Here is a 19,732-nt window from a genome sequence, read left to right as displayed (position 1 = left end):
TGCTGCTAAGTCGCTTCAGTCATGTCCGACTCTGTGCGACCCCATAGACGGCTGCCCACCAGGCTCCCCCATCCCTGGGATTCTCCAAAGCTGCACTTAAAAGCAACATCAGAGACTTAACACTGTGGGAGGGGAAATAGACTTTACTAAGAATCCCAGGGATGGGGGAGCCTGTTGGGCTGCCGTCCATGGGGTCGCACAGAATCCGACATGACTGAAGCGACTTAGCAGCAGCAGCAGCAACATAATCCAATTGGTCACCAATTAAATAAACAGGTTTGGAGGAAAAGGGTGCAGGAGAACAGTAACCAAATTTGCTACAATATAATATCTCAAATATTCACTTTCCATCAAAAAATTCTCGTGCAAAAAACAGGAAAATATCACCCATACACTAGGAAGAAAAGCAGATAAGTAACTATCTGGGAAGGTGACCATATTTGGAAAAAAGAAAAAAGGCTTCACAGTAGCCATTATAAATATGTTCACAAAACTAAAGAAACCGTGGTTTTAAAAGTAAAGAAAGATATCATAACAATATCACATCAAATAGAGAAAATCAGAAAGAGAAAGAAATTGTAAAAGAACCAAGTGACTCAAGGCAGTACAGCCATCCTTACTCATGGTTACCACATCCATGGAATCAATCAACTGAGACTCAAAAATTGTTGAAAAAAAATTTTTTTCAGGAAGTTCCAAAAAGCAAAGTTCATACAGTATTGTAAAGTAAAATAAAGTAAAATAATAAATAAATAAAATAAAAAGCAAAATTCAAATGTGCCATGTGCTGGCAACTATTTATATTATATATGCAACTATTCACATAGCATTTACATTGCACTAGGTAGTACAAGTAATCTAGAAATGCTGATGATTTACACTTTAAGAGGATATGCATAGGTTATATGCAAACATATACCATTCTATGCAAAGGACTTGAGGATTCTAGAATTTAGGCATCTGTGGGGTTCCAGGATCCAGTCCTCAGTGGATATTGAGGGATGACCGTAACTTGAATCCACATGTGAAAACAAACATTTACTGGGAAAGGTAATTATATAATTATAATAAAAGACCATTTTCAAGTACATTTCTATTTTCTTCTCTTATCTAATTTGTAAAGCAACTGCTTAAAGTAATAGGTATATAATGTATTCACAGGCTCAAAACATATAAAAATGTATCATGTGTAATATAATTGCCAGTAACAGCATAAATGAGGTAGGTAGTACCAAACTTTTATTGGGCTAAGGAAATGACTACAAATAATAAAGCAATAGTTATAATAATGTATTGTTGTGTTTGTAATATTAATAAGCTTGTATTGTGTTTGTAATATTAATTAAGCTTGGCTAAACCTGGACCTGATTTGTTAAGATACATACAGTAAATCTTAGAGCAATGACTTAAAAAAAAATCTCAAAAAAATATAGTGAAAAAGAAATTAAAATGCTATATTAGAAAATATTTACTTAATGCAAAAGAAAGATTCAGAGGCATAAATACATTGAAAGTAAAGAATGAGAAAATACATAGGCAAATACTAACCACAAGAAAGATGGAGTAACTACACTAATGTCAGACAAAATGAACTTTAAGCAAAAAAGTCACTAAAAAAGAGGCACATTTCATAACAAGTTCCTGACAGAGTCAACCCATCAGGAAGACATGACATTTATAAACACATATGTACCTAATAGTGGATTAAAATGCCTGAAGGGAAAATGACAGGTATGAAATAAGAAGTGGACAATTCAATTATAATAGTTGGAGACTTCAATAGCCACCATGATGGTCAACTTGGCGAGCATTTTTAGATGAGATTGGTGAACTCTAAATAAGCATAATACCCTTCATAATGTAAGTACGCTTTATCCAATCGGTTGAAGGCCAAAACAGAATAAAAAGACCAGCATTCCTGAATAAGAAATCTCCAGAGACTGCCTTTATCTACATCATCAACTTTCCTGGTCTCAAACTGATCAAACTGTGTATGTGGACATGACAGTCTCCAAAATCATCTAAGCCAGTTCTTTATAATAAGTCTTTTTCTATATATATACTCACACACGTCCTTTTGGTTCTGTTTCTCTGGAGAATACCAATACACTCACTTTCAATAACAGACAGACAAGGAGACAGAAGATCAACAAAAAAATGACCTCAGCAACACTGCAACCTAGACCTTGCAAACATCACCAGATACCGCTCTAAAAAATGACAGGTAAATTCATACAATTTTCAAGTGTATAAGGAACATTCTCAGGATAAATCATGTTAGACTATTTTTTTTAACTCAATAAATGTAAAAAGATAGAAATAATGTAAAGTATGGTCTCTGACCACAATGCAATAAAATTAGAAATCAAATGAAAATACTCACAAATGTGTGGGAATTAAACAAAACACCATTAAAAAAAGGGTCAAGAGGAAATCAAAAGATGAATCAAAAAATACTTTACGATGAGCACAAATAAGGCATAAAATATCAAAATGTATAGGATGCAGCTAAAACAGTGCTTAGAGAAAAATTTATAGCTATAAATACCTATATTAAGCTTGAAGAAAGATCTGAAATAAGTAACCTAATATTCTACCATAAAACACTGGAAAAATAAGAGCAAATTAAGCCTAAAGCAATTAGAAAGAAGAAATAAAGATTTGGGAAGAAATTCATGAAACAGAGAATAGATGGCAATGACGACCCTGTATGCAAGACAGGGAAAGAGACACAGATGTGTATAACGGACTTTTGGACTCAGAGGGAGAGGGAGAGGGTGGGATGATTTGGGAGAATGACATTCTAACATGTATACTATCAAGTAAGAATTGAATCGCCAGTCTATGTCTGACGCAGGATGCAACATGCTTGGGGCTGGTGCATGGGGATGACCCAGAGAGATGTTATGGGGAGGGAGGTGGGAGGGGGGGGTTCATGTTTGGGAACACATGTAAGAATTAAAGATTTTAAAATTTAAAAAATAAAAAACTAAAATAAATAAATAAATAAATAAATAAACATTATCACCAATTCAAAAAAAAGAAAAACAATACAGAAGCACTAATACTTTGGCCACCTGATATAAAGGGCTGACTCACTGGGAAAGGCCCTGATGTTGGGAAAGATTGAGGGCAGGAAGAGAAGGGGGCAACAGAGGATGAGATGGCTAAATAGCATCACCAACTCAACAGACATGAGTCTGAGCAAATTCTGGCTCATAGTGAAAGACAGGAAAGCCTGGTGTGCTACAGTCCATGGGGTTGCAAAGAGTCGGGCACAACTTAGCAACAGAACAACAGAAAATGGATGGAAACCAAAAGCTGCTTCCTTGAAAAGATCAACAAAACTGACAAACCTTTAGCTATACTGACAATATTAAAAAGAAAGCAGCCTCAAACTATCAGAATTGGAAAGAAAAAAATGGTATATTACCAGTAACCTAACAAAAATAAAAAGCATTATAAAGGAATACTGTGAAAAACTATATGCCAGCAAATTAGATACTTAAAAGGAATAGGTGAATTCCTAGAAAACACAAATACCAAAAGTAAAATAAAATTCTGAGTTGACCTGCAATAAGTAAAGAAATTCTAATTGTAATTTTTTTTTAAATTACCCACAAACAAAAGTCCAGGCCTGGATGGGTTCACCCCTGAATTCTACCAAACACTGAAAGAATTAATACCAATTCTTAAAAAAAAAATTCAAAAAAATAGAAAAGAGTATTTCCCAACCCATTTCATATAGCCAGTATTACCCTAATACAAAAAAAAAAAAAAAAAACCACACACACACACACACAGAAACATCATGAGAAAACTACAGACTAATAACTCTCATCAATATAGATGCAAAAGTTCTAAACAAATACTAGCAAACAAAATTCAACAACATATTAAAAGAATTATATACCATGACTAGCTGGAATTTATTCCAGGGTTGTTGTAAGGGTTGTTTCATATTTGAAAATCAATTATCATAATAAATCATATCACTAAAATATGAAAAAAATCACATGATCATATCAATAGGTACAGAAGATATATTTGACAAAATTCAACTACCTTTCGTAATAAAAACACTTAACAAACTAGGAATAGAAGGGAACTTCCTAAACTTGCTAAAGGACATCTATGAAAAACTGACAGATAATTTTATAGTCAGTAGTGAAGGACTGGGTATTTTCTCCCTATGACCGGGAGTAAGACAAAGTTGTCTGCTCTGGCCACTTCAACTCAACAATGTATTGACGTTCTAACCAGGGTAAGTAGCCGAGAGAAAGAAACAAAAGGCACCAAGTTTGGAATAAAAGAAACAAAACTATTTCTATTTGCAGATTACATGATCTTGTAAGTAGAAAATCCTAAGAAATCTACCCAAAAAAATTACAACTGAAAAATGAGCTCAGCACACTTGCAGGATAGGCAATCAATATTAAAAAAAAATCAACTGTAATCTATATACTTACACTAAACAATCTGAAAATAAACTTAAGAAAACAATTTCACTTATAATAAAATCAGAAAGAATAAAATATTAAGGAATAAAGTTATCAAAAAAGTTTCAAACATACTCTAAAACTATAAAACATTATTTCAAGAAGTTTTAGAAGATATAAATAACTAGAAACACATTTCATGTTCATAGTATAGAAGATTTAACATTGTTGAAACAGCAATATCACCCAAACTGACCCATTAAGAGAAGATAGGCTGTTCTAGATTAAAGAAATACAATAAAAAAAAAAAACTGTTAAATCAGGAAAGACTTTCCAGCCAGTCATCCATTTATTCAATAATACCTGTTGAACATCTATAAAATGCCAGACAACGTGTTAGAGATGCATAAACAATATTGGGTTGTACATTAAAAAAATAATAGTAAAAAATAAAAAAAAAAGAAATACAATCCAGTGATCAACCACAACAATGCAAAAAAAAAAAAAAAAAGAGAGATTTGGATAATATACTATGTGTCTCCTGATGTGATGTACTAAGAATCATATTACACCAAAGAAGACTTCTTTGCCAAAACAGTTTCTTCTGAAACTGAATAAACCTCTAGGTCTCATTACAAATGTACGGTAATTATAGAGTAAAAAAAATTATAATCAGAAAAATCCAGAATGTGGAAAACTCTACAGGATAACTTATTCCAACTTATTCCAAAAATAAACTGCAAAGAAAAGGAGAGAGAAGAAGCAACCCATATGTTCAGTGGGTAGACTATGTTTGAATCCTCATAGGAACAAACCACTTTTCAAAAGAAAGTTATGAGAAAGCTGGAGAAATCTGAAAACTGGATATTTGATTATATTAGTGAATAACTATAGAATTCTAAGTATGAAAAAGATCTCATGGTTATATTTTTTAAAAGGCTTATTTTTCAGAGATAGAGTCAATACTTATTCACATATCCAGAACTTGTGCACGTTCCTACTTACTAAAACTTACTTGTAAGCGTAAAATCAATACCCAGGCACTTTTTCAGTCATTTGCAAACATGTACAAAGTGGTGAAAAATTTAAGTCACCTGAACCACATGTTCCCAGCTGAAGTCAAACAAGGGAACACTCTGTCTTCTTGTTTCAGCTCTCATACTGTAAACAAGTATTCTTCACATGGTCTATTTAGTACCACATTTTTCACATTTTTGCCCTTTGTTGATGATTTTGCGGTTTCAAATGGCCACCAAGCACAGTGATGAAGTGCTATCTAGTGTTTTTAAGCGCAAGAAGGCTGTGACTTGCTTATGGAGAAGACTGTGTTACACAAACCGTGTTCAGACATGAGTTATAGTACCATCAGTCATGAGCTCTCCTGTGAATAAAAGGAACTGACTGTAAACACCAATGTAATTGTGGGTAACATAACATGATGTCTGGAATTTCCTTCAAAATAATCCATCAGTGGTAGAGGCAGCAGAGCAAAAGAAAGGAAGAAGTTTACAGATGAAACAAGATCGGTCGTCTGCAGAAAACTGTTCAAGCTGAGTGATGAATAAACATGGTAGTTCACTAATGTATTTTCTCTGCCTTTACATCAGGTTAAAATTTTCCATAATAAAAAGTAAAATATGTGCAACCCAAAAATATGTATATAGACACCCCACTAAAAAGTTTTCTAAGGCATATAATACAGTACCAAAAAGGTTAAAAAAAAAAATTACTGATAAGCATTTTTCCAAAGGGGACCAAGGGCATTTGAAGCAGAACAGGCATAACTCATTTTACTGAACTTTGCTTATTGTGCTTCACAGATACTACATTTTACAAATTGAAGGTTTATGGAAACCCTTCATCAAACAAATCTACCAGCACCATTTTTCTAACAACACTAACTGAATGTCTCTCTGTCACATTTTTGTAATTCTCACAATATGTCAGACTTTTTCATTATTATTATATTTGTTATGATGATGTGTGATCAGTGAGTGATCTTTGATGTCACTATTACAAAAAATGTATAACTCACTGAAGGCTCAGATGAGAGCATTTTTTAGCAATATATTTAAATTATGTACATTGTTTTTAGACATAATGCTGTGGTACACTTAATAGTCTACAGTATAGTATAAATATAACTTTTATATACACTTGAAAACAAATAACTGGTGTGACTTATTTTATTTCACTATTCAGTTTAAAACAGTGGTCTGGAATGAACACCCAATATCTCCAAGGGTTAGTTAATTGAGCAAGAGCATCCTATTTAATTCAGGATGTTTAGCATTTTCCACCTTTATCTACTGTGTCAGTAGCACCACTGGTTAAGACCATTTATCCTTGTAGATAAAACTTTATCCACAAGGCCATTCATCATGAAAGATCATCATAAAATTTTTTTAAAAAATAAAGTAACTGTAATGTACAGTAAGATACTGGTCAAATAAGATGACATATCAAAATGAAAGATATTGTAATTCCAAAAATATTATCTTCTCTTGAAGAAAATGGTAATTATATTCCTCTTGAAAAAATGAACCGACATGGTACTGACATGCCTAAATCAAACCGCCTTGAGTCTCCTAGCCTGGAAATCAGTTCAGTTCAGTTCAGTTCAGTTCAGTCACTCAGTCATGTCCGACACCTTGCAACCCCATGAATAGCGGCACGCCAGGCCTCCCTGCCCATCACCAACTCCCAGAGTTCACTCAGACTCACATCCATAGAGTCAGTGATGTCATCCAGCCATCTCATCCTCTGTCGTCCCCTTCTCCTCCTGCCCCCAATCCCTCCCAGCATCAGAGTCTTTTCCAAGGAGTCAACTCTTCACATGAGGTGGCCAAAGTACTGGAGCTTCAGCTTTAGCATCATTCCTTCCAAAGAAATCCCAGGGCTGATCTCCTTCAGAATGGACTGGTTGGATCTCCTTGCAGTCCAAGGGACTCTCAAGAGTCTTCTCCAACACCACAGTTCAAAATCATCAATTCTTCGGCGGTCAGCCTTCTTCACGGTCCAACTCTCACATCCATACATGACCACTGGAAAAACCATAGCCTTGACTAGACAGAAATAAGTAGAGGGGTCCAAAATGGAAAAATATCTGACTAACAGAAGGATGGACTCACAGAGACAAATCCACAAGAGAAAAATAAAAATCTACACAGAGTCTATAATGGAAGAGGAAGCTAGTTTTTCTGGAAGAGGCCCAGAGAAGCTCTAATTACCCAATTAGTAAGTACTGGATCAAGATGACTAACTAAAGAACCATTAATCAAAAATCTGGGCTTCCTATTCATCCATGTTCAGAAGAGCTACCTGTAATATTTGCCTACAATAAATGGCCCAAGACTACTCAAAAGAACCATGTTCCTGAAAAAGATCCCCACTATGGTTGCTGGGACAAACAATACAATCAGAAAAGGGAATGACTTAAGAGTCTACTTTTCATTCTGTACAGTGAAGCCCATTTGCCATACATCCCTCAGGAAAGCTTGTTGATAGTCTGCTCCCTTCTCTTACACAATATCCACAGTCAATCCTCTCATTCAGAGGAGAAACATTTTGGTAAACAAATATAGAAAAATGCAAAGTAAATTCATTAAAAGCAACACTTCTCCATTATGCAATTTACACTTTCACACAAAAATATGACAGTTAGTAAAGAACCATCATACACTTGAAGGAAACCATCAGCATTAAAATAAAAAAGTAGGAATAAAAGTTATCTAACAGGAAACAAAGATAATGTCAGAAACAGAAAAGAACTTAAAAATTATAATCAAAAAGATTAAAAAGTCATTCTTTTAAAGAAGACTTATGAAAAAGTAAAAACCAAATAAGAAAAACCTTAGAAATAAAAATTTGACTTCTAAAATTAAAGAACAGCATTATATTGATGCAATAAAACATAATAAAACTCAGGAGATAAAATTAAAAGATGGAAAATAAGATAGAAAAGAAGGCCAAGTCCAGAAGGTCCAACCTTTAAGAGTGTGAAGAACAGACAAGGAGGAAAATATGAGAATCATATTTTTCTTCAATTAAAATAAAATCTTAAGTCTTGATGTTGAAAGAACCTCACAAAGGCTGAGAATTCTGAATTTTTAAAAGGTTCAAATTAATAAACAATGCTAAAATTTAAAAATATAGAGAGAGAATCCTAAAAACTTCAAGCAAGCTACATAGAAAGAAGTAAGAATTTCACTTGCACTGGGATCACAAATACACTTGATAACACCACTGCTATACTTTAAAAAAATCTGAGGGACATTAGATGGACTTAAAATTTATCTTCACCTAAAATCAAATGTTAAGTACAAAAGACGTTTTGGGCATATAAGGAGTCAGAAAATGAACCACTTATGCATCCCTCCTGAGAAAAAAAACTTCAAAAATATAATCCAACAACAACAAAAAAAGATGTGTGATTCTAGAAACTCTGGAACTAGCTCAGGAGTGCAATAAAAAGAAATCCCAGATGATAGCTGTGAGTAGGTTTAAAAACCAATTGGCCAAAATTCATACCATAAACCAAGGGCCCAAGGAAGAATGTCTTCAGCCCACCATTTAAATGTTTGAACACTGACATTCTTTATGGTAAGAAACACTAGAAAAGAAAAGCAATGTGAAATACTAGGGAGAAAAAATGTTGTCTAGGAAGACCAAGGCACAAATATAGAATGACTTGAATGTAGAAAAATTTGGGTAATTAATGGACTATAAAAAAGAAATTCTATTTGACATTGACACTTAGAATATTCTTTCTTTAATCATACTATTTCCTATATCAAGTCCAAACATGTTACATGGTTCGCAAGGAAAGAAATATTTATGTAATTATAAAATTAGAAAAGCAAATTACAGGTTTCCAATTTTAAAGGTCAATTTGAATTCCAAGGTATCTAATTATGATCTATGGACATCAGAATTACCTGGAAAGTTTAAAGACTCCTGGGTCTCCTCTTCCATTTTAATCAGTTCAATTCAGTCACTGAGTCATGTCCAACTCTTTGCGACCCCATGGACTGTAGCATGCCAGGCTTCCTTGTCCATCACCAACTCCAGGAGCTTACTCAAACTCATGACGATGGAGTCACTGATGCCATCCAACCATCTCATCCTCTGTCGTCCCCTTTTCCTCCCGCTTTCAATCTTTCCCAGTATCAGGGTCTTTTCAAATGAGTCAGTTCTTCCCATCAGGTGGCCAAAGTATTGGAGCTTCAGCTCCAGCATCAGTCCTTCCAATAAATATTCAGAACTGAATTCCTTTAGGAAGGACTGGTTGGATCTCCTTGCAGTCCAAGGGACTCTCAAGAATCTTCTCCAATACCACAGTTCAAAAGCATCAATTCTTCGGCACTCAGCTTTCTTTCCAGTCCAACTCTCACATCTATACACAACGACTAGAAAAACCATAGCTTTGACTAGACAGACTTTTTTGGCAAAGTAATATATCTGCTTTTTAATATGCTGTCTAGGTTGGTCATAGCTTTTCTTCCAAGGAGCAAGTGCCTTTTAATTTCATGGCTGCATTCACCGTCTGCTGTTATTTTGGAGCCTCCAAAAAGAAAGTCACTGTTTCCATTGTTTCCCCATCTATTTGCCATGAAGTGATGGGACTGGATGCCACGACCTTAGTTTTCTGAATGTTGAGTTTTAAACCAACTTTTTCACTCACTTCTTTCACTTTAATCAAGAGGCTCTTTAGTTCTTCTTTGCTTTCTGCCTTAAGGGTGGTGTTATCTGCATATCTGAGGTTATTGATATTTCTCCCAGCAATCTTGATTCCAGCTTGTGCTGCATCCAGCCCAGCATTTCACATGATGTACTTTGTATAAACATTAAATAAGCAGGATGACAATATATAACCTTGACGTACTCCTTTCCTGATTTGGAACCAATCTGCTGTTTCATGTCTAGTTCTAAGTGTTGCTTCTCGATCTGCATACAGATTTCTCAGGAGGCAGGTAAGGTGGTTTGGTATTCCCATCTCTTAAATAATTTTCCACAGTTTGTTGTGATCCATATAGTCAAAGGCTTTGGCTTAGTCAATAAAGCAGAAGTATATGTTTTCCAGGAATTCTCTTGCTTTTTTAATGATCCAGCGGATGTTGGCAATTTGATCTCTGGTTCCTCTGCCTTTGCTAAATCCAGCTTGAACATCTGCATTTTAATAAATTCTCCAAATATAAAGTTTTGAAGATCATGTCTATAAAGCAAAAACCTCCAAAATTTCCCATTACCTACGTTATAAGCAAAAGGCTTCTGAGTACTCACCCCAGAACATACATGTATATTTATTTATAAATTCTTGATATACTTTTATGTGACCATATATTATATATGTTATAAAATGTGAAAAATACAAATCTTAAAGAATGAGAAAAATGGCCTTAAATTATTTTATTGTTTCTGTCTCAACCAAGAATGAAGGAAAAATTAAGAATAGCTTTAAAAGTTGTAAAAAATATATACAAATAAAAGGAGAGAAGTATAATGAAAGAATCACAGAAATGACAAAAGAAATCCCAAGTATATATCTTTTAAAGGTCTACTCTACTAAAAAACAGAGAAACTGAAAGGGATCACATTTAATTTCAAGAAAGATTGAGGAACTAACATAGGTACTTCAACAAAAGACTTAATTCTGTTTATCCAAAGGGAAAAACTGATTGATGAATTAGACATACAGGACCATGAAAAGAAACTATTTAAAAGTTCACAATAATCAAGAATGCTAAAATTAAACATAGGCATGTATCACAGATTTTTCAAAGTCAAATTCCAGACAATGTTAGAATGATCCCAGGGCTAGAAACTCCAAAGGTGAATATAGTTCAAGTTATCACAAAATGATATTCAGATTATATAATCATAATTCCAATAAAGAAAAAAGAAAAGGCAACCATATGCTTAGCTTCTCATTTACAAAATGTAATGAAATCCATTTAATAGGAAAGCAAGTGTTTTAATTGCTATGTTAAGTGTCATGGGACTACTGTATACCAAATGTTTGATAAAGAGTACCCAGCATCACTCCACTGTTTCTAATGACCAAGGAGAGGCCCAATAATCTATAGTTAAATGACTGGGCATCCCCTACAGAGTAATACAGAGTGCTGAGCGAAATCTCTCAACCTATTCCAGAACACTTACTCTATTCCGGCAAGGTCATCTCAGGCTCTCAAGTACACACTCCAATTATCTTAGGGGAAAAAAACTGAGCCATGTCTAGGAAAGATCATGTCTAGGAATGTATCTACAGGGGCAGTCTCTGAAGCCAAACAACAGGAACTTCTCCAGTTTTAAAGGTGAGCAGAAAAAGCTCAAAACACACACATAAATACACACACACACATAGTGTAGAGGTCGTAGTTAGATCTCTTACCTGCAAACTTCCCCAATATGTCAGAATATGAGCAGAAGATAAGGCTTAGCTGTACTTAGCAAACTGACACACCTTGAAATAAGTCAAATAACTATAATATCATGCTCAACTTTCCTCTGGAAATCAAATGAATCTCTTCAGGAGATTAACGCTATATGTTAATTTTAATAATGAAAAGAAATAAATTCAATAAATGAAATACAACAGAAAAAGAACTTAGTAACTCACCTTTCCACAACCAAACTGACTGCTTGTGTGACATCTGGATTTGTCACCTGGAGGCGTTTCCACAAAGACCATACAAATTCTTTATCAGCCTTAAAGAAATAAAAAACGTTTTAAATGCATTGCTTTGTAGCTATAGCAAAGAAGGTAAGATACTGCCTTAAATTAAGAAATTTAAAAACATAATTTCTTGACCCCTAGTTCTTTAACGATAAAACAGATTCTTGAAAAGTAGAATAGGAAAGCTTAATTTTAAAAACTTCTTACACCTGTAACCCACATTTAAAGATGCAAATATTGAAATGCTGAATATCAAGGTAAATTTGTTCCAAAATGAGATTATCCTCTAGTTATTGATCCACCTTTCAGCTGCCCTTTTCAGCAAAATTCCTTAGAAGTGTTGCCTACAATCACTGTCTCTTTTCCTCATCCCCATTCACTCTGTAACCTCCCCAGTCAGATTTCCCTCCCCAACATAATGCTAAAATCATTTTTCAAGGTCCTCGATATTGAAAAATGTTAATAGGCACCTCAAATGTAATCTATCCAAAATAAAGTTCTTGACTTCCTATTCTCTCACAAACCTGGCCTCTCTGCCTCTCAGAAAATGACCCCACCACCTACTCAGTGTTCAAAGACTTAAGATCTGGAGTCAATCTTGGTTGCTCTGTTTCTTCACATTTCATATCCAAACCATTAGTAAATCCCATTAGACTTACCTACAAAATATATCCCAATTCTAAATACTTTCACCACCATCATCCTAGTCTAAATCAACTCCACTTCTTGCCTGCTGCTGCTGCTGCTAAGTCACTTCACTCGTGTCCGACTCTGTGCGACCCCATAGACGGCAGCCCACCAGGCTCCCCTGTCCCTGGGATTCTTGCCTAGTTCTCTACAATAGCCCCATGGGCTCCTGACAGCTAAAATCTTCTAACAGATTTGTTACATTAGGAAAACAATCCAGATTCTATCAAAGCCACATGATTCCATACTATCTGACCCTATATACACCTCTCCAACCTCACCTATCACTCTTGTTCACAAGAACCTTCTTGCTCTGTGGTACCAGGTCCTTCGTACATATAACATCTATCAGATTTTCATGTACATTATTACTTCACTTCACTCAAGACATTGTTTAAATGTTATCTCTGCAAGAAAGTCTTCCCTACAGACACCAAAACCCACAAGTCTCTCATAACTGCTTAGCCTGTTTAATGGCTTTTCAAATCACATTTCACAATACTATATTTGCTGGTTGTTTATTTGTTTGGGATTACTTGTATGGCATATATTTCTGTCTCCATCATCCATTCTCCCCTTCCTCTTAGTGACAGAAATCATTTTAGCTCTTTGCTGTCAACTAAAAGACTGGCCTCTCTTACCTACAGTCTCTATGACTGAATTCTGCCAATGAAATATGTGTCGTTGAAAATTTTCAATTGACTTAGGTCTTCCAATATAGACACAGGAATGCAGGAAATCCAACTGAGATATTTAAAATGCTAAAAGATGATGCTGTTAAAAGTGCTGCATTCAATCTGTCAGGAAATCTGGGAAACTAAACAGTGGCCACAGGACTGGAAAAGGTGTTTTCACTCCAGTTCAAAAGAAAGCAATGCCAAAGAATGTTCAAATACCATACAATTGTGTTCATTCCACATGCTAGTAAGGTTATGCCCAAAATCCTCCAAGCTAGGTTCAGCAGTATGTGAACAGACAAGTTAGGTTTCAAAAAGGCATAGGAACCAGAGATCAAATTGCCAAAATTCACTGGATGGTATGCAAAGCAAGGGAATTCCAGAAAAACATCTACTTCTACTTCACTGACTATGCTAAAGCCTTTGACTCTGTGGATCACAACAAACTGTGAAATATTCTTAAAGAGACAGGAATACCAGACCACCTTTTCTCCTGAGAAATCTGTATGCAGATCAAGAAGCAAATTTTAAAACCAGACACGGAAAAACTGAGTGGTTCAAAATTGAGAAAGGAGTATGACAAGGCTGTATACTATCACCCTGTTTACTTAACTTCTATGCAGAGTACCTCATGTGAAATACCAGGCTAGATGAATCACAAGCTGGAATCAAGACTGCTGGCAGAAATATCAACAAACTCAGATATGCAAATGATACCCTAATGGAAAAAGGCAAAAACAAACTGAAAAGCCTCTTGATGAAGGTGAAAGAGAAAAGAGCTGGCTTAAAACTCAACATTCAAAAAACTAAGATCATGGCATTTGGTTCCATAATTTCATGGCAAATAGATGGGAATACAATGGAAACAATGACAGACTTTATTTTCTTGGGCTCCAAAATCACTGCTGATGGTGACTGTAGCCAAGAAGTTAAAAGACACTTGCCCCTTGGAAGAAACGCTATGACAAACCTATGATAAACAGCATATCCAAAAGCAGAGACATTTCTTTGCCGACAAACGTCCGTATAGTCAAAGCTGTGGTTTTTCCAGTAGTCATCTATGGATGTGAGAGTTGGACCATTAAGAAGTCTGAGTATCAAAGAACTGATGCTCTCAAATTGTGGTACCACAACTTTTCTTTCCACAATTAATCACTTTTTCTTCAGCTAAGTGTATGCATTGTGAAAGTGAAGTTGCTCAGCTGTGTCCGACTCTTTGCAACCCCATGGATTGTAGCCTACCAGGCTCCACCATCCATGAGATTTTCCAGGCAAGAGTACTGTAGTGGTTGCCATTTCCTTCTCCAGGGGACCTTCCCGCCCAGGGATCGAATCCTGGTCTCCTGCATTGTAGGCAGACGCTTTTACCATCTGAGCCACCAGGGAAGTGTATGTATGTTGCTTGCTAACCTGGGACCATGTGAAAAAAAGTTGAAATATCACAATTACATAGAGTAAGATGAGATATTCATATTAAGAGAAACACTTGGAACAGAGTTACATGCTTAATTCTGAATCATCCTGATAGACTGAAACAGTACATGGAATCCCTTTCTCTTTACCAAGTATATATAATTGAATTCCTTTAAGTTAAATTTTCAGACTTAAATTGAAGAAAGTGACGAAAACCACTAGACCATTCAGATATGACATAAATCAAATCCCTTATGAATATACAATGGAAGTAAGAAATAGATCTAAGGGACTAGATATGATAGACAGAGTGCCTGATGAACTATGGATGGAGGTTCGTGACGTTGTACAGGAGACAGGGATCAGGACCACCCCTAAGAAAAAGAAATGCAAAAAGCAAAATGGCCGTCTGAGGAGGCCTTACAAATAGCTGTGAAAAGAAGAGAAGCAAAAAGCAAAGGAGAAAAGGAAAGATATACCCATTTGAATTCAGAGTTCCAAAGAACAGTAAGAAGAGATAAGAAAGCCTTCCTCGTGCAAAGAAATAGAGGAAAACAATAGAATGCGAAACACTAGAGATCTCTTCAAGAAAATTAGAGATACAAGGGAACATTTCATGCAAAGATGGGCACAATATAGGACAGAAATGGTAGGGAGCTAACAGAAGCAGATATTCAGAAGAGGTGCCAAGAATACACAGAAGAACTATACAAAAAAGATCTTCATGACCCAGACAATCATGATGGTGTGATCACTCACCTAGAGCCAGACATCCTGGAATGTGAAGTCAAGTGGGCCTTAGGAAGCATCACTATGAACAAAGCTAGTGGAGGTGATGGAATTCCAGTGGAGCTATTTCAAATCCTAAAAGTTGATGCTGTGAAAGTGCTGCACTCAATATGTCAGCAAATTTGGAAAACAACAGCAGCCACAGGACTGGAAAAGGTCAGTTTTCATTCCAATCCCAAAGAAAGGCAATGCCAAAGAATGGTCAAACTACTGCACAATTGCACTCATCTTACAAGCTAGTGAAGTAATGCTCAAAATTCTCCAAGCCAGGCTTCAGCAATATGTGAACCGTGAACTTCCTGATGTTCAAGCTGGATTTAGAAAAGGCAGAGGAACCAGAGATCAAATTGCCAACATCCCCTGGATCATCGAAAAAGCAAGAGAGTTCCAGAAAAACATCTATTTCTGCTTTATTGACTATGCCAAAGACTTTGACTATGTGGATCACAATAAACTGTGGAAAATTCTGAAAGAGATGGTCATATGAGACCACCTGACCTGCCTCTTGAGAAACCTGTATGCAGGTCAGGAAGCAACAGTTAGAACTGGACATGGAACAACAGACTGGTTCTAAATAGGAAAAGGAGTACATCAAGGCTGTATATTGTCAGCCTGCTTATTTAACTTATATGCAAAGTACATCATTAGAAACGCTGGGCTGGAAGAAGCACAAGCTGGAATCAAGGTTGCTGGGAGAAATATCAATAACCTCAGATATGTAGATGACACCACCCCTAGGGCAGAAAGTGAAAAAGAACTAAAGAGCCTCCAAAAAGTTGGCTTAAAGCTCAACATTCAGAAAACTAAGATCATGGCATCCAGTCCCATCACTTCATGGCAAATAGATGGGAAAACAGTGGAAACAGTAGCTGATTTTATTTTTCTGGGCTCCAGAATCACTGCAGATGGTGACTGCAACCATGAAATTAAAAGATGCTTACTCCTTGGAAGGAAAGTTATGACCAATCTAGACAGCATATGAAACAGCAGAGACATGACTTTGTCAACAAAGGTCCATCTAGTCAAGGCTATGGTTTTTCCAGTAGTCATGTATGGATGTGAGAGTTGGACTATAAAGAAAGCTGAGTGCAAAAGAATTGATGCTTTTGAACTGTGGAGTTGGAGAAGACTCTTTTGAGAGTCCCTTGGACTGCAAGGAGATCCAACCAGTCCATCCTAAAGGAGATCAGTCCTGGGTGTTCATTGGAAGGACTGATGTTGAAGCTGAAACTCCAATACTTTGGCCACCTGATGCAAAGAGCTGACTCATTTGAAAAGACCCTGATGTTGGGAAAGATTGAGGGCAGGAGGAGAAGGGGACAACAGACAATGAGATGGTTACATGGCATCACCGACTCAAAGGACATGAGTTTGGGTAAATTCCGGAAGTTGGTGATGGCCAGGGAGGCCTGGCATGCTCCGATTCATGGGGTCGCAAAGAGTCGGACACAACTGAGTGACTGAACTGAAGTTAAATGTGGGGGAAAAACAACTTAAAGGATGCTGCAACTTATGACCAGAGACTAATGAACAGAGTGCTTCTTCCCAAACTGCCTATTTGACTCATTACTTGGTCATTTCAAATGACCATTCATTTTGAAATGAATTTAATGTATTAATTTAGCAGCACTTTCTTAAATAAAAGACTTTAAAAGAAAATATCAGTGTTCATGACACACAGGATAAAACGTTCTTTATGATAGTATGTGAATGTGTATATTCCTATTATGGTGACATAAAATGAATTTATTTTGGGTACAGTTGTTGATAGTTGTGGCAAACAAAGGGTTAATACTATGTATACTTGGATACTATGATTTCTAGTTGAATGAGTAAGTGGAAGAACTAATTTGAAAATTATGAAAATGAATCTTTAATTATTTAAATGCCTTTTATAAAACAATTCATTATTATGTCTTCCAAGTTTCCCAAAGAGCAGGAGTATGACTTAACTGAAACTTTATGGTATGGGATACTGCCAACCTTATCTCACATTACTGAAATGCCTATGATCATCTAAAAGTATCAATACTAATAATCTCAAGAACCATTGTTTTAGGCCAACTATGACCATCTCAATTCTTACATCTGCCTAGCCACATTTTTAAAGAATATAATAGTAAATGGATTGGGAGAGAGGGTCATTGGGCTATTTCCAACAGACTGATTTCTCAATCAAAGCAGTCACAAAAGTAAATATATTAGTTCCTTATCCAGCTAAGGACACAACTATGGAAAATATGGAGTAAGGGGTGGGGGTGAAAAGGTGTAGAAGATATAGGTAAAACTATCTCAAATTAAGGCTGGTCAAAATAACAGAGGCCTTCATCATGGATTCACATCTTTACCCTAAGGAAAGAGCTTCTTGATGAAGGTGAAAGAGGAGATGAAAAAGCTGGCTTAAAACTCAACATTCAAAAAACTAAGATCATGGCATCTGGTTCCATCACTTTATGGCAAATAGAGATGGGGGGAACTGGAAGCATTGACAGATTTTCTTTCCTTGGGCTATAAAATCGCTGCAGACAGTGACTACAACCATAAAATTAAAAGATGTTTGCTCCTTAGAAGGAACACCATGACAAACCTAGGCAGCATATTAAAAAGCAGAGACATTACTTTGCTTTGCAAAGACATTACATTACTTTGCATTACTTTGTACATACAGTCAACACTATGATTTTTCCAGTCATCATGTACAGATGTGAGAGTTGAACCATAAAGAAGACTGAGGACCGAAGAATTGATGCTTTCAAAACTGTGATGCTGGAGAAGACTCCTGAAAGTTCCTTGGACTACAAGGAGATCAAATCTATCAATCCTAAAGGAAATCAACTCTGAATATTCACTGGAAGGACTGATGCTGCAGCTGAAGCTCCAATACTTTGGCCACCTGATGCGAAGAGCTAATTCACTGGAAAAGACCCTGATGCTGGGAAAGACGCAAAGCAAAATAGAAGGGGGTCGGCAGAGGATGAGGTAGTTAGATAGCATCGTTGATTCAATGGCCATGAACCTGAGCAAAACCCAGGAGATAATAAAGGACATGGGAGCCTGGCCTGCTGTAGTCCACAGGGTTGTAAAGAGTCAGACACAATTTAGTCACTGAACAATAAGATGAAGGGTGGGTTTCCCTGGTGGCTCAGTGGTAAAGAATTTGCCTGCCAAACAAGAGAGATGGGTTCGAACCCTGGGTCAGGAAGATCCCTTGAAGAAGGAAATGGCAATTCATTCCAGTATTCTTGCCTGGTAAAACACATGGACAGAGGAGCCTGGTGAGGTACAGTCCATGAAGTCGCAAAAACGTTAGATGTGATTTAGCAACTAAACAAGTCTTTTGTTTATCCCTATGCTCGTTAACCACTAAAGACTAGAAACAGAACATTGAAAATAAGACATTGAAAAGGAAGAAGTCACATAATAACTCCCCTATTTGTTTAAACAAAGACATAATCAACTTTAGCGCTTCCCAGGCGGCTCAGTGGTAAAGAATCTGTCTGCAATCCAGGAGATACAAGAGACATGGGTTCGATCCCTGGGTTGGGAAGATCCCCTGGAGAAGGAAATGGCAACCCACTCTAGTATTTTTGCCTGGAGAATTCCATGGACAGAGGAGCCCGTGGGCTACAGTCCAAGAGGTCACAAAAGAGGTGGATACAACTTAGTGATTAAACATTTCAGATTGAACAAGACTTCTGGTTTTACATTCTTGACCCAGTCAGGAAAATCCTACAAAAGGGACAACAGAATCAAATAGAACAAACCGTGAGAATGAAATTTATGAATTTTTATTAATCTAAACTTATGATATTTTATAGTTAACTTGCTGTTCAGCACATCTTAATGGGTTCTATCTTGAGACAGAGTGACTCAAAGATCTACTGTTGAGTAAATTCCCAACATTTAGTCACCCAATCCTGTCAAAGGTTCTGGTAAAATCATAAAAGAGATGGTGGTAAGGATACAAAACTTCCTGAAGGTGAGTACTCAAGCCACCTTTGGTACTCACAAACTATACAAATAACCGGAAAGTAATGTTAAGGTAATTG

At 36.2% G+C, this 19,732-nt stretch overlaps 1 protein-coding gene across 3 annotated transcripts in view; it reads right to left on the bottom strand.

Moving 5' to 3' along the window:
• The window catches only part of CNTLN (centlein), a 357,273-nt gene that overhangs the window by 336,506 nt on the left and 1,035 nt on the right, over nucleotides 1-19,732 (bottom strand). For all 3 annotated transcript variants that reach the window (XM_060409518.1, XM_015093231.4, XM_027964566.3), the window contains exon 2: nucleotides 12,061-12,149. In XM_060409518.1, coding sequence (XP_060265501.1) covers nucleotides 12,061-12,149 — 89 coding nt within the window. The remainder of the gene's footprint in view (nucleotides 1-12,060; nucleotides 12,150-19,732) is intronic.

This window comes from Ovis aries, chromosome 2 (genome assembly GCF_016772045.2).
Source record: "Ovis aries strain OAR_USU_Benz2616 breed Rambouillet chromosome 2, ARS-UI_Ramb_v3.0, whole genome shotgun sequence".
Taxonomy (NCBI): Eukaryota; Metazoa; Chordata; class Mammalia; order Artiodactyla; family Bovidae; genus Ovis; species Ovis aries.
The sequence above is the reverse complement of the archived record's forward strand: the minus strand, read 5'-3'. Positions and strand labels throughout refer to the sequence as shown.